Here is a 25,905-nt window from a genome sequence, read left to right as displayed (position 1 = left end):
ACACACACACACACACAGTACACATACACACACAATACATACACATAACACATACACACACAATACATACACAGTACGCATACACACACATAACATACGCACACACAATACATACACATAACACATACACACAGTACACAGTTAAACACACAGTACACAGTCACACACACGTACAGACAGGAGAGATGGAAGGGACATGTAGTGTCATGTCCAACACACACACACACACACAGACAAACACACACAGACACACACACACACAGAACACACAGCACACACACAGTATGCATACACACACACGTGCGACACATAACACATACACACACACACACACACACACACAGTACGCATACACACACACACACCCACACACAGACACACACACACACGTACAGACAGGAGAGATGGAAGGGACATGCAGTGTCATGTCCAACACACACACACACACACACACACACACACACACACACACACACACACACACACACACGTACAGACAGGAGAGATGGAAGGGACATGCAGTGTCATGTCCAACACACACACACACACACACGCACACACACGTACAGACAGGAGAGATGGAAGGGACATGCAGTGTCATGTCCTATCTTAAGTCAAATCCACCCCAGATGTGAACGACTGGATGGTTTGGGTTTTGATATTTGGGGAGGGTGGGGGAATTTGTTGGTGAATGTTTAAAGATTTTATAAAATGTATTTGAAGAAAAAGAACTGTTCTGAAATGACCTTTGACTTTAGATTTTTTTTTTGTTCTTTAAAAAAGTCATTAATCAATAACAATAACACGATAATCACTATGACACCCTCCTGCAGTCCAGTCCTGATGGGCATGTGTGTGGAGTTAAAAGGTTTGTTTGTGAAGACATGTGAGGATGCTAACCTTTTTGTAAGGTGTTTTCTGTGTCAATTATGAGTCAATTATGAGTCAGGTCAGAGTTCAATATGAATTTGTTCTCTCTGAGAAAGATTGGTCTTTGGTTTTGGACAGGCTGTGGGGTTCTGTGACATCACCCACACAGCTGGACCATTTCTAAAACTGAGTCTTGGTTTAAAAAAAAGAAAGACAGAAAAGCAGTTGAATTGTGTGTTCTGTGTCTTTTTTGATTTTTAATGACATTGATTTGAATAAATCTTTATTTTTACAGTGAACTTATATTTTCCATGGTTTCCTTTTCCTACATTGTTCCTGAAGGGTGAGTGACTGTGTGTGGGGAAGAAACAGAACAGGGTAGAAATCAAATAGTTTTTAATTATAATAATATTGTTCCTTGATTTCAGTGTTCATCGTATTTTTTGGTATAAAATTATTAAATGAGTCATTTTCCAGTAATGATAAATTCTTCAGCCCTTCTCATTAAAACTCCCCAGACCTCCGCCCAGTGTCACTGTTCCCCATCAGTCATGTAATTTTAAATTAATCAAACAGAAATCACGGCAGAGTGTTTTAAAAGAGATGAAATCAACTCAGAAGGTTAAATACACTGGACTGCAGTTTTCAGAAATGTCACAACATATGTCTCCTAACTGCCCCATAGCCTGTCTGACTGCTCAAAAGCCTTCAGTCCCGGAATTACACACTCACACCCCCCCCCCATAGCCTGTCTGACTGCTCAAAAGCCTTCAGTCCCACAATCACACACTCAACCCCCCCCCCCCCCCCCCCCCCCCCCCCCCCCCCCATAGCCTGTCTGACTGCTCAAAAGCCTTCAGTCCTAGAATTACACACTCACAAGCACACACATACACGCACACACACACCCTTCAATTCCAGAATCACACACACTCACACACCTTCAATCCCAGAAGCATGGGTGTGTGTCTGATGAGAATATGACGTGTATAAGCCATCAGGACATAGCACAGGGAGGCTGCTCTTCTCCACAGAGGAAATCAGGCCAGACGCAATATTTGGGATTGTATGAAACTCTGCCCAGACACCCGGCTGCCTCTCTGTCACAAAGACACAGCATCCTCTCACACTTATCACTGAGAGAGTCTATACACACATACATATACACACACACATACATACATATACACACACACACACATACATACATACATATACACACACACACATACATACATATACACACACACACACATACATACATACATATACACACACACACATACATACATACAAACAATCATATACATATACACACACACACACATACATACATACATACATATACACACACATACATACATACATATACACACACACACACATACATACATACATACAAACAATCATATACATATACACACACACACATACATACATACAAACAATCATATACACACACACACATACATACATACACACACACACACATACATACACACATACATATACACACACACACATACATACATACAAACAATCATATACATATACACACATACATACATACATATACACACACACACATACATGCACATACATACATACACACACACACACACACACATACATACACATACATACATACATATACACACACACACATACATGCACATACATACATACACACACACACACACACACACACACATACATACACATACATACATACCGAGGGAGGGGGAGAGAGAGAGAGAGAGAGACAGAGAGAGAGAGAAATGCAAATTAATGATTGTGAAAATAAAGAGCACAGACAGTCCAGTGTAGAAATGATACATCACAGAGCACACACACTAAACACAGTCATAACATTCAGTCATCATTAAAACCACACACACACACACACAGTACAAAACTATACATCACAGAGCATACACACTAAACACAGTCATAACATTCAGTCTTCATTAAAACCACACACACACACACACTACAAAATTATACATCACAGAGCACACACACTAAACACAGTCATAACATTCAGTCTTCATTAAAACCACACACACACACACTACAAAATTATACATCACAGAGCATACACACTAAACACAGTCATAACATTCAGTCTTCATTAAAACCACACACACACACACAGTACAAAATTATACATCACAGAGCATACACACTAAACACAGTCATAACATTCAGTCTTCATTAAAACCACACACACACACACACTACAAAATTATACATCACAGTGCATACACACTAAACACAGTCATAACATTCAGTCTTCATTAAAACCACACACACACACACACAGTACAAAATTATACATCACAGAGCATACACACTAAACACAGTCATAACATTCAGTCTTCATTAAAACCACACACACACACACAGTACAAAATGATACATCACAGAACATACACACTAAACACAGTCATAACATTCAGTCTTCATTAAAACCACACACACACACACTACAAAATTATACATCACAGTGCATACACACTAAACACAGTCATAACATTCAGTCTTCATTAAAACCACACACACACACACACACAGTACAAAATTATACATCACAGAGCATACACACTAAACACAGTCATAACATTCAGTCTTCATTAAAACCACACACACACACACACTACAAAATTATACATCACAGAGCATACACACTAAACACAGTCATAATATTCAGTCTTCATTAAAACCACACACACACACACACTACAAAATTATACATCACAGTGCATACACTAAACAAACTGTTTCCAGACAATCTGCTTTCTTATCTCATAGCTGTGGTGTCGTGCATTTAGGTGACTAAGTCAAACTCCAGAAATGAGGTTTTTTTATATTTCTTAGACAGACTGATCCACAGAGGACCAGTTCCTCTATCCTGTGGCTTCCTCAGAGTCAAGAGGAGACCGACATTCTGTACTGATGTACAGCCCTTAACACACGCTTCAGCCCTTAACACACACTTCAGCCCTTAACACACACTTCAACTACTGATGTACAGCCCTTAACACACGCTTCAGCCCTTAACACACACTTCAGCCCTTAACACACACTTCAACTACTGATGTTCAGCCCTTAACGCACACTTCAACTACTGATGTACAGCCCTTAACACACACTTCAACTACTGATGCACCGCCCTTAACACACACGTCAGCCCTTAACACACGCTTCAACTACTGATGAACAGTCCCTAACACACACTTCAGCCCTTAACACACACTTCAACTACTGATGTACAGCCCTTAACACACACTTCAGCCCTTAACACACACTTCAACTACTGATGTACAGTCCCTAACACACACTTCAGCCCTTAACACACACTTCAACTACTGATGTACAGTCCTCAACACACACTTCAACTACTGATGCACAGTCCCTTAACACACACTTCAGCTACTGATGTACCGCCCTTAACACACAGTTCAACTACTGATGTTCAGCCCTTAACACACACTTCAACTACTGATGTACAGTCCCTAACACACACTTCAACTACTGATGTACAGCCCTTAACACACACTTCAACTACTGATGTTCAGTCTCTTAACACACACTTCAACTACTGATGTTCAGCCCTTAACACACACTTCAACTACTGATGTACAGCCCTTAACACACACTTCAACTACTGATGTTCAGTCTCTTAACACACACTTCAACTACTGATGTTCAGCCCTTAACACACACTTCAACTACTGATGTACAGCCCTTAACACACACTTCAACTACTGATGTATCACCCTTAACACACACTTCAACTACTGATGTACAGCCCTTAACACACATTTCAACTACTGATGTACAGCCCTTAACACACATTTCAGCTACTAGAAAGTTTGGACATTTGAACCTGATTCTACTGATGTAGAATGTCTGGACATCTGAACCTGATTCTACTGATGTAGAATGTCTGGACATTTGAACCTGCTCGCCTGGTCTGTGATCAGAGAATAGTTGTGCTGGAAGAGCCAGTGCTCTCTCCTGAAGGACAGTTAGGTAGTAGCTGCATGAGAAGTTTTACTGGTACCATTAGCATTCTGTGCTGTAGGTCCCCTTTCCCATTGCCATGGTGTCTCTACCACGTAACTGTGCAGTGTGCTACACACACAACCTGATTGAACCTGAATTTCAAATGTATTTTATGAAGACAACACAGCCCACTCATCATACTCATTGCCTGGTCTATACTGGTATACAGTGAAAAAAGTCTATCTATCTATCTATCTATCTGTCTATCTATCTATCTATCTATCTATCTATCTATCTATCGATCTATCTATCTATCTATCTATCTATCTATCTATCTGTCCGTCTGTCTGTCTGTCTGTCTGTCTGTCTGCCTGTCTGTCTGTCTGTCTGTCTGTCTGCCTGTCTGTCTGTCTATCGTTTCATTGGTCTGTCATTATACATTACTATGACACACACTCTGTGTCATGTTTAAAGGTGCAGGAATTTCCCTGAACCATATTCGAACCAGTAACTTCAAGGTAGGAGGTGACATCAGTGACAGTAATGTGAGTGACAGTAATGTTTGTACAGTAATGTCAGTGACAGTAATGTCAATATAGTAATGTCAGTGACAGTAATGTTTGTACAGTAATGTCAGTGACGGTAATGTTACTATAGTAATGTCAGTGACAGTAATGTTACTACAGTAATGTCAGTGACAGTAATGTCACTATAGTAATGTCAGTGACAGTAATTTTACTACAGTAACGTCAGTGACAGTAATGTTACTACAGTAATGTCAGTGACAGTAATGTTACTACAGTAATGTCAGTGACAGTAATGTTTGTACAGTAATGTCAGTGACAGTAATGTTACTACAGTAATGTCAGTGACAGTAATGTTTGTACAGTAATGTCAGTGACAGTAATGTCACTATAGTAATGTCAGTGACAGTAATGTTTGTACAGTAATGTCAGTGACAGTAATGTTACTATAGTAATGTCAGTGACAGTAATGTTACTACAGTAACGTCAGTGACAGTAATGTTACTACAGTAATGGCAGTGACAGTAATGTTTGTACAGTAATGTCAGTGACAGTAATGTTACTACAGTAATGTCAGTGACAGTAATGTTACTACAGTAACGTCAGTGACAGTAATGTTACTACAGTAATGTCAGTGACAGTAATGTTTGTACAGTAATGTCAGTGACAGTAATTTTACAACAGTAATGTCAGTGACAGTAATGTTACTACAGTAATGTCAGTGACAGTAATGTTACTACAGTAATCTTTGTACAGTAATGTCAGTGACACTAATGTCACTATAGTAATGTCAGTGACAGTAATGTTTGTACAGTAATGTCAGTGACAGTAATGTTACTACAGTAATGTCAGTGACAGTAATGTTACTATAGTAATGTCAGTGACAGTAATGTTACTACAGTAATGTGAGTGACAGTAATGTTTGTACAGTAATGTCAGTGACAGTAATGTTTGCACAGTAATGTCAGTGACAGTAATTTTACTACAGTAATGTCAGTGACAGTAATGTTACTACAGTAATGTCAGTGACAGTAATGTCAGTGACAGTAATGTTTGTACAGTAATGTCAGTGACAGCAATGTTTGTACAGTAATGTCAGTGACAGTAATGTTACTACAGTAATGTCAGTGACAGTAATGTTACTACAGTAATGTCAGTGACAGTAATGTTTGTACAGTAATATCAGTGACAGTAATGTTACTACAGTAATGTCAGTGACAGTAATGTTTGTACAGTAATATCAGTGACAGTAATGTTACTACAGTAACGTCAGTGACAGTAATGTTACTACAGTAATGTCAGTGACAGTAATGTTACTACAGTAATGTGAGTGACAGTAATGTTTGCACAGTAATGTCAGTGACAGTAATGTTTGTACAGTAATGTGAGTGACAGTAATGTTTGCACAGTAATGTCAGTGACAGTAATTTTACTACAGTAATGTCAGTGACAGTAATGTTACTACAGTAATGTCAGTGACAGTAATGTTTGTACAGTAATGTCAGTGACAGTAATGTTACTACAGTAATGTCAGTGACAGTAATTTTACTACAGTAATGTCAGTGACAGTAATGTTACTACAGTAATGTCAGTGACAGTAATGTTACTACAGTAATGTCAGTGACAGTAATGTTTGCACAGTAATGTCAGTGACAGTAATTTTACTACAGTAATATCAGTGACAGTAATGTTACTACAGTAACGTCAGTGACAGTAATGTTACTACAGTAATGTCAGTGACAGTAATGTTACTACAGTAATGTGAGTGACAGTAATGTTTGCACAGTAATGTCAGTGACAGTAATGTTACTACAGTAATGTCAGTGACAGTAATGTTTGTACAGTAATGTCAGTGACAGTAATTTTACTACAGTAATGTCAGTGACAGTAATGTTACTACAGTAACGTCAGTGACAGTAATGTTACTACAGTAATGTCAGTGACAGTAATGTTTGTACAGTAATGTCAGTGACAGTAATTTTACTACAGTAATGTCAGTGACAGTAATGTTTGTACAGTAATGTCAGTGACAGTAATTTTACTACAGTAATGTCAGTGACGATGTTGTCAGGGTAACAATGTGTGTGTGGTGATGCCTACTCACCACAATCAGCAGCATGTTCCTTACATGCCCACTGATACTGGTCTGTTTTTGATTGGCAGCCCAGAGTCTCCACCTTCCCATAGCAACAATCATGTCTATGACAACACCTACAAACACAATTCCAGTTACCACACGACAGAGTAACCATCATTTAAAGCCAGTTATTACACAAATGGAAATGGATTTAAAAATGTTATGATCTCGATCTCTCCCTCTCTCTCTCTCACTCTCTCTCACACTCACTCACTCTCTCTCCCCCTGTCTCTGAGTGAAGATTTTCTCTCACCAGTCGGCACTGTCTTTGGGCCATCCACGGCCGCCCAACCCGCAGTAACAGCCGTACATCACATAGGAAACGGCAGATCTGCCCGTGCTACACTTTATAACGCCCGCGAGCTCCAGCAAACTGCGCTTTCCCCGCCGGGACGCAGCCAAGGCCGGGGAGACGGAGTTTTCCCCTGCACAAACAACAGATCACAACACACACACATCAGCGCTTATAACAGGAAAATCTAACTGGGTGTTGCTACGTTTTAAGCGCTCAACCCCTGACCTGGAACACAGCCACTGCGATATCTGTAACTAGGGAGTTGCTATTTTGTGTATCAAGCTCACCGACAGTCTAGCAGTTTTTACACCCAGGTTTAAACCTATCGCAGTTGAAAATTTAGATTCTGAGGCTAATTTCATAACAATTTTGTGAGTTACAATAATGATTTAAATTGTTAAAATCCTCCCCATAATTAAAGAAAGGTTAAGATACATGATGCGCGGTTGTCAGATAAACCCTTGCACAACTGTTTCTAAGGCAGAACGTTAGTCCACACACGAGTCGATTAATGTCACAGTTTCACGGCTCACAGTGCTGCACGCTAAATAAACTACAGAATGATAAGAGTGACATAACCGATAATCTTTGGCACTGTCACACCAATCTTCTCTGAAACGTTGAGTAGAAAGGGCCCACTGTACCAGTAAATACTCACCAAACAGGAGAAGAATCATGAAAAAGTAAAGTGCCGACATATTCGGTACGCCGAACAAGTGAAGAAACTGCAGGAGATCTCCACGGACTGTCAGCATGCGCACTTGCCTCGCGCTACTTCTGCTCCCTTGACGTCCTCGTGCTGCCTCCTATGCCTCAAACCATCACCCCCGTGACCTCACCTTAGATATCATTGACTGCGCAAAAGGGCCGTGCCCGCCAAGTCATCTGCGTGCCCGAAAATCACATTCTTCAGTTGACACGTTCTAAACAATATGCGTATCAATAATTAACTGAAAAACAAACAAGAAAATTAAAATTGGAGCGCCTCCAAATAATTCCCTCATCTCAAATGTGACTCACAGCAGGGTCTTGTGAGTTCACAAGAGATATTTTCACTTGTGCCCCCCCCCAGCCACACACACACGTGTGACTGGACACTCCGCATTTAAATCTGAAATCTGAAAAAGGAACGTATTTATAAACAGACTACAGTCTTATACGAATTTATAGACACATTCTTGTCTTATCCGTAATTAGGGACAGACTCTTGTCTTATACGGACAACACAATCCACAAAAAAACAGCGATGTACTTTACGCTAGCAGACACACACACACACACACACACACACACACACAAGCGCGCGCGCACAGCCCCTGCGATGGGCGCGCGGCATACAAGAGTATGAAGCATGGGAAAGAACAGAAACAAGACAGAAAGGAAACTTTTCTATTATTACAATAATAATTACTATATATATATATATATATATATATATATATATATATATATATATATATTATGACATTATTAATTGCTTTTTTATGTCTTTAATACGCTTACTATGCAACTCTAGCTTCGGCCTGTCAAACCCTGTACACATGCAATCCATACACAGAGGAACCGAAGCCAAACTCCAAGTAATTTTGCAACAGACGGAAAATAAACTCTTGTTCTGAGTGCATTTATGTTGTCAGGGTGAAGAGTGACTCAGGTCCGTGTCAGTAGTGTGTTTCGCTGTATATGGTTACGGTGTGAATGCCTTGGCAAACTTTCGAACTCCAATCACAACCTGTCGTTTGCTCCTCATACTAAGGATGCAACCTCTCCGTGTAAAGAACTGTTCAGGAGAATTAGGTTTCTCAACGGAAACCAGTATTCTCACGTGCTCTGAACGAGCGACAAATCAGAGGAACAGAGATCTCAAAACTGAGAGCGAAAGGGAAAAATCTCAAAGTTTTCCCACGTTGGTGAACATTCCATGAGATTTTGTTTATCTCATGGCCAAGACTGATTGGAGACTATGTAAACATGGGCAGAGGCGGCGAAAAAAAACAAAACAAAACAAAACAAAACAAACCCCCCCCCCCCAAAAAAAACAAATGAAGCGTTAGATATAAAAAATGAGAATATGGCCAGTTATAAACAGAACATTCAGGCGTGGGATTAAATGATATGTTATAATAAAAAAAAGAAACTGTCAGAAACTAAATGCAAATGCAAATTAAAATCGTCCCTTTTATTTTAACGCAACAGCCCTAAGAACTCTTGGGCAAACTCCGCAGATGTCATGGGTGCGCCCCCAGCGGTTATCAGTGGTACTATCAACGAAGCTCAATGGCCTCTATTTGAGGGACGATCTCTCAATACACCTTAATTCTATAGTATGAGAAGACTCTTGGCCGTTAATAATGAAGATTGGCATGGATTACATTGGTACAAAGTAACAGAAGACGTATCATAATCGACCCTAAACAATTTCTCAAACTTTGCTTTGTGAGTATTAGCTTTTTCTGGTAAAATGAGATGCTGATGCGCTACATTCGTACTGTTAGAAAGAAAATACCGTTAAATACCTTCGTGTCTCCTCAGCCGCCTCCCACCCCCTGTTAATATCCTGACTGAATGCATTATCCACCAGAGACATCTCAGTTGTTGTTTCGTATCAACGATTGTAAACTTCTCCACATTCCCTTACTCTTAGATCGGCCCTCTTTGTCAACACGGAAGTGTTAAGACTACGTGGGGAGTGAAGGTTGGCTTTAGTAGGCTATATGTGTGTGTTTGAAACAAGGCAGAAATGCCCGGATACTAATGTTTTAACGTGCTGTCTTTCTTATGTACCCAACCACCGGCCCAGCCCCTCGGGGATATGTACGTGTGGCCGTATAAAATGGGAGAGACGCTGTAAGTTCGGGAATGCTGCGGCGGTTGCGGCTCTATCTCCGGCAGCTGGTAACTCTGATGGCCCGGAGACCCGGTGTGTTTTGCGGAGCTGTCGTCTTAAGCTGTCTGCTCATTTTAGCTGTCAAATTAACCTGCAGGTAATGTTACAACCACCCAGCAGACCTACATTCATGTCTCACATTCAGCTCGCAATGACTGTGTGGGGTAAGAAGACTTGAATGCCCCGTGCCTGTGGATAAAACCCAGTCATGCAGTTCTCAAAGAGGCTTATGGTTTACATTAAGCCGCGTTTTTCCCTTAAACTGTGAGACTTTTCTCTTGTATTCCTACACTTTAGAACGAATGATCGGGCTGGTGTGATTGCTTTATAGTTACTGACTTCTCTCCGTTTGGAGAAACACAAACAGATGGTGTTTATAGATAAAAACTCGAGGTTTCGGTTAATTGTCTCCGCTGTGGAATCGTAGTCACAAAGCCTCCCTTTCGTCTTTACTTATAAGACAACTCTAGCAAAGCCGCATGCTCAGTCTGACACTGAAACCGTTTTTCTCAAGACAGCCGATAACTTGCTGATACGTTGACATTACAGAGAATCAGACAGAGCCCGGCGTTTTGAAATCAACGTATTGTGTTCTTATTTTTCCAAATGTGTTATTGATCTGTTTAAATATCACTGTTCTTGGCCCTCGCCTCCGTATGAAAGTCTTATTTTTTATCTTACAGTGTCACTCCGTCTTGTGTTCAATGCTTTTCCCAAATATCCTGTCTTTTCTTCACCCCCCCCCCCCCCCCCGACCCCGTTCAGTCGGGCGAAGAATGTGGTTGCAGCAGCGCGCGCACCGGTGCGTTTTTTCGCTGGGGATGTGCCGGTTGTAGACCTGTATTTGGGACAGGTGGAACAGGTGGAGCGGCTGAGAGGAGCTTCAGACATATCAGTTATTTTCTATTACGCCCCCTGGTGTGCTCACTCCATCAATGCACGCGACCAGCTCCAGCACGTGGCACACTCACTCTTCACTCAGGTGACTGATATGTCTGTGTGAGGCAGAAATAAGGTGTGCGTGCGTGCAGTGTTCATGACCCTATGAGTGACGTTCCTGCTGACTCTGATTTGAATTGGGTAGTGTAGTGCCAATGGGACTGTACCACTGTTGTGGAAACGTGGGGGGGGGGGGGGGCGTGGCCTAGGGTCATACTGTAAGTCCTGCAGAGATGAAAACTGAATGTCTTTTGCTTGCAGGTGCAGTTTGTGGCAGTGAATTGCTGGTGGAATCAGGGCAAGTGCAGGAGACAGAAGAACTTTTACCAATATCCTGTTATCCACCTATACTACAGAAGGTAAAGCACTCTATGCACTGTACATCAGTAGTACAGCACACCACTGAATGTGGTGTTACAGACCTCTAGCACAGGAGACAAGCACTCTATGCACTGTACATCTGTGAGGACTGTCTTATAAGACAGACTAATACAATAACAGCTTTGACTCTGTGCACTGTACATCTGTGAGGACTGTCTTATAAGACAGACTAATACAATAGCAGCTTTGACTCTGTGCACTGTACATCTGTGAGGACTGTCTTATAAGACAGACTAATACAATAACAGCTTTGACTCTGTGCACGTTTACCTTTATATTGGTTTATTAGAATTTAATGTTTTAATGAATTTATTTTGTCTGTTTACTTTTTCTTTTTTAAAATTGTTTAGTGATCTACTGACTACTCGCTAACTATATGGATGTTACTCCTGCATCTTCATGACACGATACCAGTATACCAGTACCGGTATACCAGTATACCAGTACCGGTAGACAATTAGACATTGAATGAATTCAGTCTGTCCCCTATATATCTGATTTCTTTGCATGTGCTAAACGCTAAATATATTACAGAGCTATACCACCACACAAATACACCCCCACTCACCCAGTCATATGTCTCCATTCTCTGAATGACACATACATCTGGTGTGTGTGTGTGTGTGTGTTTTTAATGTGTGTTTGTGTTTGTAATGTGTGTGTGTGTTTGTATTATGTGTTTGTGTTTATATTGTGTGTGTGTGTGTGTATTGTGTGTGTGTGTTTGTATTGTGTGTTATTGTGTGTGTGTTTGTATTGTGTGTGTGTGTTTGTATTGTGTGTTATTGTGTGTGTGTGTGTGTGTGTGTGTGTGTGTGTGTTTGTATTGTGTGTGTGTGTGTTTGTATTGTGTGTGTGTGTTTATATTGTGTGTGTTTGTTTGTATTGTGTGTGTGTTTGTATTGTGTGTTATTGTGTGTGTGTGTGTGTGTGTGTGTGTGTGTGTGTGTGTATAGGTTTGGTCCTATAGACTATAAAGGACCTTTCCATGCAGCGTATGTGGAGAAGTTTATCCAGAGAGTCATCTCCCCGCTGACCTACCTGCCCACTCAGTCCACCCTGAGAGACTTTCTCTCACACCATGAGGTATTTCTCTCACACACACACACACACACACACACACACACAATGAGGTGTCTCCCTCCCACACATACACATGGCCAAGCCATATTTTATAATGAGTGTATTCCACTATCAAAGTTTCTGTCTGTGTTTTTAGCTGTTTATTTTGTCAGAGGAGTGTGTGCGTGTGTGTGTGTGTGTGTTAGTGTGTTTTTTGTTTATGTCCATGTGATTTATATATTTTTCCTAATTGTCAGACCTCTGACTGAAGTACTCTGTGCATTTATGCCTGGTTGGTGTCTGCGTGTGTGTGTGTTTGTGTTTGTGTGTGCGTGTGTTTATGTCTGTGTGTGTGTGTGTGTGTGTGTGTCTGTGTCTGCGTGTGTTTATGTCTGTGTGTGTGTGTGTGTGTGTGTGTGCGTGTGTGTTTATGTCTGTGTGTGCGTGTGTTTATGTCTGTGTGCGTGTGTGCGTGTGTTTATGTCTGTGTGTGTCTGCATGTGTGTGTCTGCATGTGCGTGTGTTTGTGTCTGTGTGTGCGCGTGTGTTTATGTCTGTGTGTGCGTGTGTTTATGTCTGTGTGTGTGCGTGTGTCTGCGTGTGCGTGTGTTTATGTCTGTGTGTGCGTGTGTTTGTGTATGCATGTCTTTGTGTCTGCGTGTGCGTGTGTTTATGTCTGTGTGTGCGTGTGTTTGTGTATGCATGTCTGTGTGTGTGTCTGCGCGTGTTTATGTCTGTGTGCGTGTGCGTGTGTTTATGTCTGTGTGTGTGCGTGTGTCTGCATGTGCGTGTGTTTATGTCTGCGTGTGCGTGTGTTTATGTCTGTGTGTGCGTGTGTTTGTGTATGCATGTCTGTGTGTGTGTCTGCGCGTGTTTATGTCTGTGTGCGTGTGCGTGTGTTTATGTCTGTGTGTGTGTGTGTGTCTGCATGTGCGTGTGTTTATGTCTGCGTGTGCGTGTGTTTATGTCTGTGTGTGTGTGTGTGTGTGTGTGTGTTTTCCCTCTTGCAGCCTGGTGTAGTTGGATTCTTTGACTTTAACACGTCTCCTCAGCCCCCCGGATATCTCACCTTCCTCTCAGCTGCACTGCAGGCTCTCCAGAGAGGTACAGCATGTGACTAAAACATCAGCTAATTACAGCATCGTCACAGTAATGACCTTATTAAAGCATAATCACAGGTATCACAGTAATGACCTTATTAAAGCATAATCACAGGTATCACAGTAATGACCTTATTAAAACATAATCACAGTTATGACCTGATTACAGCATAATCACAGTTATTACAGTAATCACCTAATGACAGCATAATCACAGCCATGACCTAATCACAGCATAATCACAGTTATCACAGTAATGACCTTATCACAATATTTAGACAGCACTTTTACACCGTTCATACGTTACAGCGTCACACTGTGTTTGCCTTCTGTGTTTGGTCCAGATTCCCAGGGGGCGGTCCGTTTTGGTGTGGTGACCAATCAGGAGGTTGCACAGGCCATCTCCCTCAGAGAGGATGAGAGTGTGTACCTGCACCGACGATTAAACCACTCCCTGGTGAGACATACAGACATATACAGTCACACATACAAGAACGACTGTGTGTGTGTGTGTGTGTGTGTGTGTGGTGTGAGCGACACATTACAAAAATGGGATTCTCAATTAGCTGGAAATCACCACAGCAAAAGACACAGCTGTTCAGAGAGGGGGTGTGTGTTAGTGTTTGTATGTGTGTGTGTGTGTTTGTGTATATGAGTGTGTGTGTGTGTGTGTGTGTGTGTGTGTGTGTATGTGTGTGTGTATGTGTGTATGTGTATGTGAGTGTATCTATCTGTCTGTATCTATGCGTGTGTGTGTGTCTGTGTGTTTGTCTGCGTGCGTGTGTGTGCATACGTGTGTGTATGTGTGTGTGTGTGTCTGCGTGCGTGTGTGTGTGTGTCTATGCGTGTGTCTGTGTCTGCGTGTGTGTGTGTGTGTGTCTGTGTGTGTCTATGCATGTGTGTGTGTCTGCACGCGTATATAAGACTATGTGTGTGTTTGTCAGTTGTTTCCACGCAGTGAGCGAAACTTCACAGCTGAAGAACTCACAGGCTGGGTGTTTGAGCACAGAGAAACTCTCCTACACTGGCTACAACCCAATGGGGCAAAAAGCCACACCCTGGAGGAGGAGCTACAAAAAGGCCCCGCGCTCCTCATGTTCCTCCCTCACAACCCGCTAGGAGCCAATCATGAACTACTCACAGCGGTAAGGCAGACTCACTCACACAGGCTTCTCTGTTCTGAACCGGAATTTTACAGCTGAGTGACCCTCTCTCCCACTCCCCCCCCTCTCTCCCCCTCCCCTCTCTCTCCCCCTCCCCTCTCTCTCCCCCTCCCCTCTCTCTCCCACTCCCCCTCTCTCCCACTCTCCCCCTCTCTCCCACTCCCTCTCTCTCCCACTCCCCCTCTCTCCCACTCTCCCCCTCTCTCCCACTCCCCTCTCTCCCCCCCCCCCCCTCTCTCTCCCCCTCCCCCTCTCTCCCCCTCCCCCTCTCTCCCACTCCCCTCTCTCCCACTCTCCCCCTCTCTCCCACTCCCCTCTCTCCCACTCCCCCCCTCTCTCTCCCCCTCCCCCTCTCTCCCCCTCCCTCTCTCTCCCCCTCCCCCTCTCTCCCCCTCCCTCTCTCTCCCCCTCCCCTCTCTCCCCCTCCCCTCTCTCCCACTCCCCCTCTCTCCCACTCCCCCTCTCTCTCTCTCTCTCTCTCTCTCTCTCCCCCTCCCCTCTCTCTCTCCCCCTCCCCTCTCTCTCTCCCCCTCCCCTCTCTCCCCTCCCCTCTCTCCCCCTCCCCTCTCTCCCACTCCCCCTCTCTCCCACTCCCCCTCTCTCTCTCTCTCTCTCTCTCTCTCTCTCTCTCTCTCTCCCCCTCCCCTCTCTCTCTCCCCCTCCCTCTCTCTCCCACTCCCCCTCTCTCCCACTCTCCCCCTCTCTCCCACTCCCTCTCTCTCCCACTCCCCCTCTCTCCCACTCTCCCCCTCTCTCCCACTCCCCTCTCTCCCACTCCCCCCCTCTCTCTCCCCCTCCCCCTCTCTCCCCCTCCCCCTCTCTCCCACTCCCCTCTCTCCCACTCTCCCCCTCTCTCCCACTCCCCTCTCTCCCACTCCCCCCCTCTCTCTCCCCCTCCCCCTCTCTCCCCCTCCCTCTCTCTCCCCCTCCCCCTCTCTCCCCCTCCCTCTCTCTCCCCCTCCCCTCTCTCCCCCTCCCCTCTCTCCCCCTCCCCCTCTCTCCCCCTCCCCCTCTCTCCCACTCCCCTCTCTCCCACTCTCCCCCTCTCTCCCACTCCCCTCTCTCCCACTCCCCCCCTCTCTCTCCCCCTCCCCTCTCTCCCCCTCCCCTCTCTCCCACTCCCCCTCTCTCCCACTCCCCCTCTCTCTCTCTCTCTCTCTCTCTCTCTCTCTCTCTCTCCCCCTCCCCTCTCTCTCTCCCCCTCCCCCTCTCTCCCCCTCCCCCTCTCTCCCACTCCCCCCCTCTCTCTCCCCCTCCCCTCTCTCCCACTCCCCCTCCCCCTCTCTCCCCCTCCCCCTCTCTCCCACTCCCCCTCTCTCCCACTCCCCCCCTCTCCCACTCCCCCTCTCTCTCTCCCCCTCCCCTCTCTCTCTCCCCCTCCCCTCTCTCCCCCTCCCCTCTCTCTCTCCCCCTCTCCTCTCTCTCCCACTCCCTCTCTCTCCCACTCCCCCTCTCTCTCCCACTTCCCCTCTTCCCCCCCCCCTCTCTCTCCCCTCTCTCTCGCCCCCCCCCCCTCCCTCCCTCTCTCTCTCTCTCTCTCGCCCCCCCCCCTCCCTCCCTCTCTCTCTCTCTCTCCTTCCCCTGTCTTTCTCTTTCTCTTTTTCTTGTTGTCTCTCTCAGGTTGCTGATGTGGCAGTGAGGTATCACTCCTGCTGTCGTTCTTCTGTTCCTGGAGCTTCACTGGACCATCCTGCTCCTCCCTCTGTGATTTTGCCCCAGTGTGGGTCCACTCTCCTGGGCCAGCTCTGCTGTAATTCCCTGCTTCTGCCGACCTGGAGCTCCGTGTCCCGCGGCGGACTCCGAGTTTGTGAGCTCTGCCTGAACCGCTCTAAACCCGGACCCGGGTCCAGTCTTGGAGCTGGCTGTTCGCTTGCGGATCTAGATGCAGCTCTGGAGTCCTACCTCAGACGGGGGTCTGTCTGGAGTCAGTCGCTGGCTCCCTCCTGTAGTCATGTCCGATATGCCTACAGTCCCTTTACCCACTACAGTGCCTGCTGCCGATCGCTGCTCACAGCTGCCACTGACGGACAGACGGGTGCCACTGACGGACAGACGGGTGCCACTGACGGACAGACGGGCGCCACTGATGGACAGACGGGCGCCACTGATGGACAGACGGGTGCCACAGACGGACAGACAGCTGCCACTGACGGACAGACGGGCGCCACAGACGGACAGACGGGTGCCACAGACGGACAGACAGGTGTGCAGAGATCTGAACCATCTTCCCCTCATCAGCCTGTGGAAGACTGCCCCCTGCTGGACGCCCTCACAGGCCTGCGGTGCCGCACCAATAAAACACTGCGTTTTTACCTGCTGGACTCTAACCTGCACTGGACCTTGGCTCGCCGTCTTGGGGCAGAGGGCAACGTCAGTGAACATGCGTTTGCCACCATTGTTAACTTGCGAGACGAGACACATTATGTTCTAAACCAAACGGACAGCCTGAGAGATTCACTAGGTAAAGACTTAAGCCTCAAAGTCCATGACTGACCTAAAAGATCTGCCTGATTAAAAACTGGCATGCTAAAGACGCAGTTGGGAGTCTCAGAGAGTCAGTCAGGTGAACTCAGGTTTAGTGTTGAGTGTGGATTTGTGACTCAGGTTTAGTGTTGAGTGTGGATTTGTGACTCAGGTTTAGTGTTGAGTGTGGATTTGTGAGTGAGGTTTAGTGCTGAGTGTGGAGATGCAGTGGATTTATGAGTGAGGTTTAGTGTTGAGTGTGGATTTATGAGTGAGGTTTAGTGTTGAGTGTGGATTTGTGAGTGAGGTTTAGTGCTGAGTGTGGATTTATGAGTGAGGTTTAGTGCTGAGTGTGGAGATGCAGTGGGTTTATGAGTGAGGTTTAGTGTTGAGTGTGGATTTGTGAGTGAGGTTTAGTGTTGAGTGTGGATTTGTGAGTGAGATTTAGTGCTGGGTGTGGATTTGTGAGTGAGGTTTAGTGTTGAGTGTGGATTTATGAGTGAGGTTGAGTGTTGAATGTGAATTTGTGAGTGAGGTTTAGTGTTGAGTGTGGATTTATGAGTGAGGTTTAGTGTTGAGTGTGGATTTGTGAGTGAGGTTTAGTGCTGAGTGTGGAGATGCAGTGGATTTATGAGTGAGGTTTAGTGTTGAGTGTGGAGATGCAGTGGATTTATGAGTGAGGTTTAGTGTTGAGTGTGGATTTGTGAGTGAGGTTTAGTGCTGAGTGTGGATTTGTGAGTGAGGTTTAGTGCTGAGTGTGGATTTATGAGTGAGGTTTAGTGTTGAGTGTGGAGATGCAGTGGATTTATGAGTGAGGTTTAGTGTTGAGTGTGGATTTGTGAGTGAGGTTTAGTGCTGAGTGTGGATTTGTGAGTGAGGTTTAGTGTTGAGTGTGGATTTATGAGTGAGGTTGAGTGTTGAATGTGAATTTGTGAGTGAGGTTTAGTGCTGAGTGTGGAGATGCAGTGGATTTATGAGTGAGGTTTAGTGCTGAGTGTGGATTTATGAGTGAGGTTTAGTGTTGACTGTGGATTTGTGACTCAGGTTTAGTGTTGAATGTGGAGATGCAGTGGATTTGTGAGTGAGGTTTAGTGTTGAGTGTTGATTTGTGAGTGAGGTTTAGTGCTGAGTGTGGATTTGTGAATGAGGTTTAGTGCTGAGTGTGGATTTGTGAATGAGGTTTAGTGCCGAGTGTGGATTTATGAGTGAGGTTTAGTGTTGAGTGTGGATTTATGAGTGAGGTTTAGTGCTGAGTGTGGAGATGCAGTGGATTTATGAGTGAGGTTTAGTGCTGAGTGTGGAGATGCAGTGGATTTGTGAGTGAGGTTTAGTGCTGAGTGTGGAGATGCAGTGGATTTATGAGTGAGGTTTAGTGTTGAGTGTGGATTTGTGACTCAGGTTTAGTGTTGAGTGTGGATTTATGAGTGAGGTTTAGTGTTGAGTGTGGAGATGCAGTGGGTTTGTGAGTGAGGTTTAGTGTTGAGTGTGGATTTGTGAGTGAGGTTTAGTGCTGAGTGTGGATTTGTGAGTGAGGTTTAGTGCTGAGTGTGGATTTGTGAGTGAGGTTTAGTGTTGACTGTGGATTTGTGAGTGAGGTTTAGTGTTGAGTGTGGAGATGCAGTGGATTTGTGAGTGAGGTTTAGTGTTGAGTGTGGAGATGCAGTGGATTTGTGAGTGAGGTTTAGTGTTGAGTGTGGAGATGCAGTGGATTTGTGAGTGAGGTTTAGTGCTGAGTGTGGATTTGTGAATGAGGTTTAGTGCCGAGTGTGGATTTATGAGTGAGGTTTAGTGCTGAGTGTGGAGATGCAGTGGATTTATGAGTGAGGTTTAGTGCTGAGTGTGGAGATGCAGTGGGTTTGTGAGTGAGGTTTAGTGTTGAGTGTGGATTTGTGAGTGAGGTTTAGTGTTGAGTGTGGATTTATGAGTGAGGTTTAGTGCTGAGTGTGGATTTATGAGTGAGGTTTAGTGCTGAGTGTGGATTTGTGAATGAGGTTTAGTGCCGAGTGTGGATTTATGAGTGAGGTTTAGTGTTGAGTGTGGATTTATGAGTGAGGTTTAGTGTTGAGTGTGGATTTATGAGTGAGGTTGAGTGTGGAGATGCAGTGGGTTTGTGAGTGAGGTTTAGTGTTGAGTGTGGATTTGTGAGTGAGGTTTAGTGCTGAGTGTGGATTTGTGAGTGAGGTTTAGTGTTGAGTGTGGATTTATGAGTGAGGTTTAGTGTTGAGTGTGGATTTATGAGTGAGGTTTAGTGTTGAGTGTGGATTTATGAGTGAGGTTTAGTGCTGAGTGTGGAGATGCAGTGGATTTATGAGTGAGGTTTAGTGCTGAGTGTGGAGATGCAGTGGATTTATGAGTGAGGTTTAGTGTTGAGTGTGGATTTATGAGTGAGGTTTAGTGCTGAGTGTGGAGATGCAGTGGATTTATGAGTGAGGTTTAGTGCTGAGTGTGGAGATGCAGTGGATTTATGAGTGAGGTTTAGTGCTGAGTGTGGAGATGCAGTGGGTTTGTGAGTGAGGTTTAGTGTACCATGAGGTTTTGCTGTAAAATGGTTTTGACGGTGCACTGGATGGAGAGGGTCATACCAGTCCGTACTGGTGCTCAGTGGTATTTTGTTGTGGTCACAGCGGCATGTTTCGGGTCGAGACTGCCTGCGACAATGAAGTTTGGGTGGTGACTTTGTGAGCGAATTCTGGTTACCGTGTAGACTGATGCAGACCACTCTGCATGGCTGTTTCTGGACTGTTCCGTCATATGGTTTCATTAAAAGCCATTTTTACAGAGTGCTCCGAGGTGTGGTGGGGGGCGGGGGGGTGGGGTGCTGCCCGTCCAACTCGTATACAGTTGCACTCTCACACCGTCACTCCTGGGAACATCATCTTCATTCATAGTTTCAGAAGTTGAAATTCACAGTTTTCCTTTTCTCCACAGAATACTTTATCAGGAACTTCAGTTCACCTCACTCAGTACTGCCAAGACACTTAGTGGGCCGCACACAACTACAACCCCCACAATCCCTCATTCAGGAAATGACCACACACACCTTCCTGCCCACTGTGATGGACCCTGAGAAAGTGAGTATGTTACTGATGTGACTTAATCAGAGAGGCGTGATTCACTTCACTCAGTTTTCCTTTTTCTCTGTAGTTCTGAAGTGAATGTAGTAGTTCTGAAGTGAATGTAGTAGTTCTGAAGTGAATGTAGTAGTTCTTAAATAGCAGGTGAAAACCTATTACAGGTTGAGAGTCCCCAATCCGAAAATCCGAAATGCTCCAAAATCCGAAACTTTGTGAGCGCCGACATGACCCCACATGACCTCACCTGTCCATGACCTCTGACCTCACCTGCCCGTGTGGGGCTCTGACGCCCTGTTGGCACCAAGACGTCTCATTATGTATATTAAAATACGGTCATGTGCCGCATAACGGTGTTTTAGTTGACGGACCGCATATACAACAGTGATCCCATAAGATTAGAATAGAGCTGAAAAATTCCTAGTGATGTCTTAACTCAACACATTACTCACATGTTTGTGGTGATGCTGGTATAAACAAACCCACTGCACTGCCGGTCATATAAAAGAATAGCACATACAGTTATGCACAATACATAATACTACATAATATATGATAATAAACAGCTATGTTACTGGTTTATGTATTTACTATACTGTACTTTTTATCGTTAATTTAGAGTGTGCTCTTTCTACTTATAAAAAAAAGTTGAGTGTAAGACCGTATGCCCTGTTACACTGGCAGCAGCCTCCTACATGTGGTGTTTACTGCATCTCTGTACAGGTCTGTGGCCTGGGAGCAACAGGCTATACCATATAGTCTAGGTGTGTAGTGGGCTGTACCATATAGTCTAGATGTGTAGTGGGCTGTACCATATAGTCTAGGTGTGTAGTAGACTATACCATATAGTCTAGATGTGTAGTGGGCTGTACCATATAGTCTAGGTGTGTAGTAGACTATACCATATAGTCTAGGTGTGTAGTAGACTGTACCATATAGTCTAGGTGTGTAGTAGACTGTACCATATAGTCTAGGTGTGTAGTAGGCTGAACCATATAGTCTAGGTGTGTAGTAGACTGTACCATATAGTCTAGGTGTGTAGTGGACTGTACCATATAGTCTAGGTGTGTAGTGGACTGTACCATATAGCCTAGGTGTGTAGTGGGCTGTACCATATAGTCTAGGTGTGTAGTAGGCTGTACCATATAGTCTAGGTGTGTAGTAGGCTGTACCATATAGTCTAGGTGTGTAGTGGGCTGTACCATATAGTCTAGGTGTGTAGTGGGCTGTACCATATAGTCTAGGTGTGTAGTGGATTATACCATATAGTCTAGGTGTGTAGTGGGCTGTACCATATAGTCTAGGTGTGTAGTGGGCTGTACCATATAGTCTAGGTGTGTAGTGGGCTGTACCATATAGTCTAGGTGTGTAGTGGGCTGTACCATATAGTCTAGGTGTGTAGTGGGCTGTACCATATAGTCTAGGTGTGTAGTGGGCTGTACCATATAGTCTAGGTGTGTAGTGGGCTGTACCATATAGTCTAGGTGTGTAGTGGACTGTACCATATAGTCTAGGTGTGTAGTGGGCTGTACCATATAGTCTAGGTGTGTAGTGGGCTGTACCATATAGTCTAGTTGTGTAGTGGGCTGTACCATATAGTCTAGGTGTGTAGTGGGCTGTACCATATAGTCTAGGTGTGTAGTGGGCTGTACCATATAGTCTAGGTGTGTAGTGGGCTGAACCATATAGTCTAGGTGTGTAGTGGGCTGTACCATATAGCCTAGGTGTGTAGTGGGCTGTACCATATAGCCTAGGTGTGTAGTGGGCTGTACCATATAGCCTAGGTGTGTAGTGGGCTGTACCATATAGCCTAGGTGTGTAGTGGGCTGTACCATATAGCCTAGGTGTGTAGTAGACTGTACCATATAGCCTAGGTGTGTAGTAGACTGTACCATATAGCCTAGGTGTGTAGTGGGCTATACCATATAATCTAGGTGTGTAGTGGGCTGTACCATATAGCCTAGGTGTGTATTGGGCTGTACCATATAGCCTAGGTGTGTATTGGGCTGTACCATATAGTCTAGGTGTGTAGTGGGCTGTACCATATAGCCTAGGTGTGTAGTAGACTATACCATATAGTCTAGGTGTGTAGTGGGCTGTACCATATAGTCTAGGTGTGTAGTGGGCTGTACCATATAATCTAGGTGTGTAGTGGACTGTACCATATAGTCTAGGTGTGTAGTGGACTATACCATATAGTCTAGGTGTGTAGTGGACTATACCATATAGTCTAGGTGTGTAGTGGACTATACCATATAGTCTAGGTGTGTAGTGGGCTGTACCATATAGTCTAGGTGTGTAGTGGGCTGTACCATATAGTCTAGGTGTGTAGTGGACTATACCATATAGTCTAGGTGTGTAGTGGGCTGTACCATGTAGTCTAGGTGTGTAGTGGACCGTACCATATAGTCTAGGTGTGTAGTGGACTATACCATATAGTCTAGGTGTGTAGTGGGCTGTACCATATAGTCTAGGTGTGTAGTGGATTATACCATATAGTCTAGGTGTGTAGTGGGCTGTACCATATAGTCTAGGTGTGTAGTGGGCTGTACCATATAGTCTAGGTGTGTACAGTCTATGATGTTTGCACGACGAGGAACTCGCCGAGAACATACGCTTGTCGTATTCCAAAATCCGAAACACTTCTGGTCCCAGGCATTTCACATAAGGGATACTCAACTTGCACATATACAGACCTCTGTTTTTCTCTGATGGATAAAATGTTTCCATTTGCCCCAAAATGGAATGACTACTCAACCTGTATCTAGACTATTATATACTTTAATATGTATTATGTTTCTGTGTCCCTCTGACAGAATTGTGTATAATGTGATATATATTGTATTGTACTACAGTTGATGGTGTGGTAAGGTCCTGTCAGACGTGTATAATGTGATATATATTGTATTGTACTACAGTAGATGGTGTGGTAAGGTCCTGTCAGACGTGTATAATGTGATATATATTGTATTGTACTACAGTAGATGGTGTGGTAAGGTCCTGTCAGACGTGTATAATGTGATATATATTGTATTGTACTACAATAGATGGTGTGGTAAGGTCCTGTCAGACGTGTATAATGTGATATATATTGTATTGTGCTATAGTAGATGGTGTGGTAAGGTCCTGTCAGACGTGTATAATGTGATATATATTGTATTGTACTACAGTTGATGGTGTGGTAAGGTCCTGTCAGACGTGTATAATGTGATATATATTGTATTGTACTACAGTAGATGGTGTGGTAAGGTCCTGTCAGACGTGTATAATGTGATATGTATTGTGTGTGTATCTCTCTGTAGGATGTGCTGGTATTGTACTACAGTAGATGGTGTGGGTTCTGTGCTGTGTGGAATCACGTTCTCCTTCAAATGTCTCAGCTCTTCCACTCTACCAGCTTTCTGACCATTAGCCGGTGAGTAACGGTGTTTATTCTTAAAATCAGCCGGTGAGTAACGGTGTTAAACATATAGGATCTAGAAATCTAACAGTTTAAGGTAAACTAACATCAAGTATAAATATTTACATTGTAAAAGTTAAAAAAACAGATGTGTATAAAAAGTAAATGCACTAAGTGAAATTAGAAAATATGAAATATAAGAAAATTCTAAAGAGAGAATGGGGATTTAAAATCCAAACCTTCAGAATGAAAATGTCATTTTAAGCAGTTGGTAAACACACACACACACACACACACACACACACATACACACACACACACTCTCTCTCACACACACACACACACACATACACACACAGGGGCTGTAGATGCAGAGATGCAGTGGGTAAACACACAGACACACACACATACACACATACACATACAAGCACACACACACACACACACACACACACACACACACACACACACACACACACAGGGGCTTTAGATGCAGAGGGTAAATACAAACACACATGATTTAACATCATCCTCATGTGACTGCTGGATTATAATGTTGTTTGTTTGTTTGTTTTTTTTTGTTTCTGGTTGCCAGGGTGAACGTTGCCCTTAACGACCTGCCCTGGGAGTTCATGGTGGACCATGTGCCCACTCTTCTCCTCTTCCCAAGACACAGGTCTCTGTGTGTGTGTGTGTGTGTGTGTGTGTTTACTCACTGCATCTACAGCCCCTGTGTCTGTGTGTGTGTTCGTGTGTGTTCGTGTGTGTGCGTGTGTGTGCGTGTGTGTGCGTGTGTGTGTGTGTGTTTACCCACTGCATCTACAGCCCCTGTGTCTGTGTGTGTGTGTGTGTGTGTCTGTCTGCTTCCGTGTGTGTGTGTGTTGTTGTATTCTGGCCCCTAAACTACTCTCCTCTTCTCTCTCCCTCTCTTTCATAGGAAACAAATGAGTGTGAAATTTCCTGAGAATACGCCCATCACTTTGCCAAATTTGGTACGCTTTGTCCTCAAGTACAGTGGCCACACCCCTCAAGGTACAGGGTTGGGGGCGGGGCCAAGGTCCCTGCTGCAGGCGGAGCTGCAGGTGCTACAGGGGGAGGTGCTGTTGCTCCAGCAGGCCAAGGACCGCCTATCTCAACAGCTTACCGCCCTGTGGCGGGAAAACCAACAACTTTCACTGCATACGCGCTCTCTGGAGTCCCAGAATGCCTTGCTGCAGGAGCAGAGCGGGCGTTTGGAGGCCCAGTTTCGGGAGAAAAGCCGACAGCTGTCAGACGCCCTGCAGAGACTGGAGGAGTTAGCTAGTGTGTCAGAGCACCTGTTAACGGAAAACTCGCTTCTGAAGGTTTTACTCTCCACCCTCAGAGAGAGGCAGATGGATGGACAAAGAAATGAGGAGAAGCAGATGGAGGACGGAGAATCGGGAAAGGAGGAGGCGTCCTGACAGGAGAACACAGACTGAAGGGGAGGAGGCGTCCTGACAGGAGAACACAGACTGAAGGGGAGGACAGTGAAGTGTTGGGGGAGGTTTTGAATACTGTTGGTACACATGCTCAGAACCTTTAAGATCAGCTTGCACTGGAGGAGCAGAGAGAGGAGCAGAGAGA

The 25,905-nt window shown here is 44.5% G+C and overlaps 2 protein-coding genes across 4 annotated transcripts in view; one reads left to right on the top strand and one right to left on the bottom strand.

Annotated features, from left to right (window-relative positions):
• Positions 1 to 1,867: 1,867 nt before the first annotated feature.
• Positions 1,868 to 8,532, bottom strand: LOC115817066 (phospholipase A2-like). The gene is made up of 4 exons (XM_030780308.1): positions 8,493 to 8,532; positions 7,793 to 7,964; positions 7,507 to 7,613; positions 1,868 to 2,016 (listed from the first exon to the last, which is right to left on the bottom strand). The coding sequence occupies exons 1-4, from the start codon at positions 8,530 to 8,532 to the stop codon at positions 1,868 to 1,870; spliced, it is 468 nt and encodes a 155-aa protein (XP_030636168.1).
• A 2,030-nt stretch (positions 8,533 to 10,562) lies between these two features.
• The window catches only part of txndc11 (thioredoxin domain containing 11), a 15,982-nt gene continuing 639 nt past the window's right edge, over positions 10,563 to 25,905 (top strand). Inside the window, exons 1-14 of one of the 3 annotated variants that reach the window (XM_030779920.1) lie at positions 10,563 to 10,818; positions 11,487 to 11,703; positions 11,922 to 12,019; positions 12,998 to 13,127; positions 14,114 to 14,207; positions 14,548 to 14,660; positions 15,148 to 15,348; positions 16,987 to 17,070; positions 17,110 to 17,379; positions 17,566 to 17,827; positions 20,758 to 20,900; positions 24,203 to 24,315; positions 24,896 to 24,976; positions 25,238 to 25,905. The exon at positions 25,238 to 25,905 is cut by the window's right edge and continues 639 nt beyond it. In XM_030779920.1, the coding sequence (XP_030635780.1) occupies positions 10,694 to 10,818; positions 11,487 to 11,703; positions 11,922 to 12,019; positions 12,998 to 13,127; positions 14,114 to 14,207; positions 14,548 to 14,660; positions 15,148 to 15,348; positions 16,987 to 17,070; positions 17,110 to 17,379; positions 17,566 to 17,827; positions 20,758 to 20,900; positions 24,203 to 24,315; positions 24,896 to 24,976; positions 25,238 to 25,742 (2,436 nt within the window). In that variant the 5' untranslated portion in view covers positions 10,563 to 10,693 and the 3' untranslated portion in view covers positions 25,743 to 25,905. Of the gene's footprint in view, positions 10,819 to 11,486; positions 11,704 to 11,921; positions 12,020 to 12,997; positions 13,128 to 14,113; positions 14,208 to 14,547; positions 14,661 to 15,147; positions 15,349 to 16,986; positions 17,828 to 20,757; positions 20,901 to 24,202; positions 24,316 to 24,895; positions 24,977 to 25,237 lie in introns of all 3 variants that reach the window. The other 2 variants (XM_030779919.1, XM_030779918.1) reach the window with 2 other exon arrangements.

The sequence above is a fragment of the Chanos chanos genome, chromosome 7 (genome assembly GCF_902362185.1).
Source record: "Chanos chanos chromosome 7, fChaCha1.1, whole genome shotgun sequence".
Classification (NCBI taxonomy): domain Eukaryota; kingdom Metazoa; phylum Chordata; class Actinopteri; order Gonorynchiformes; family Chanidae; genus Chanos; species Chanos chanos.
The sequence above is the reverse complement of the archived record's forward strand: the minus strand, read 5'-3'. Positions and strand labels throughout refer to the sequence as shown.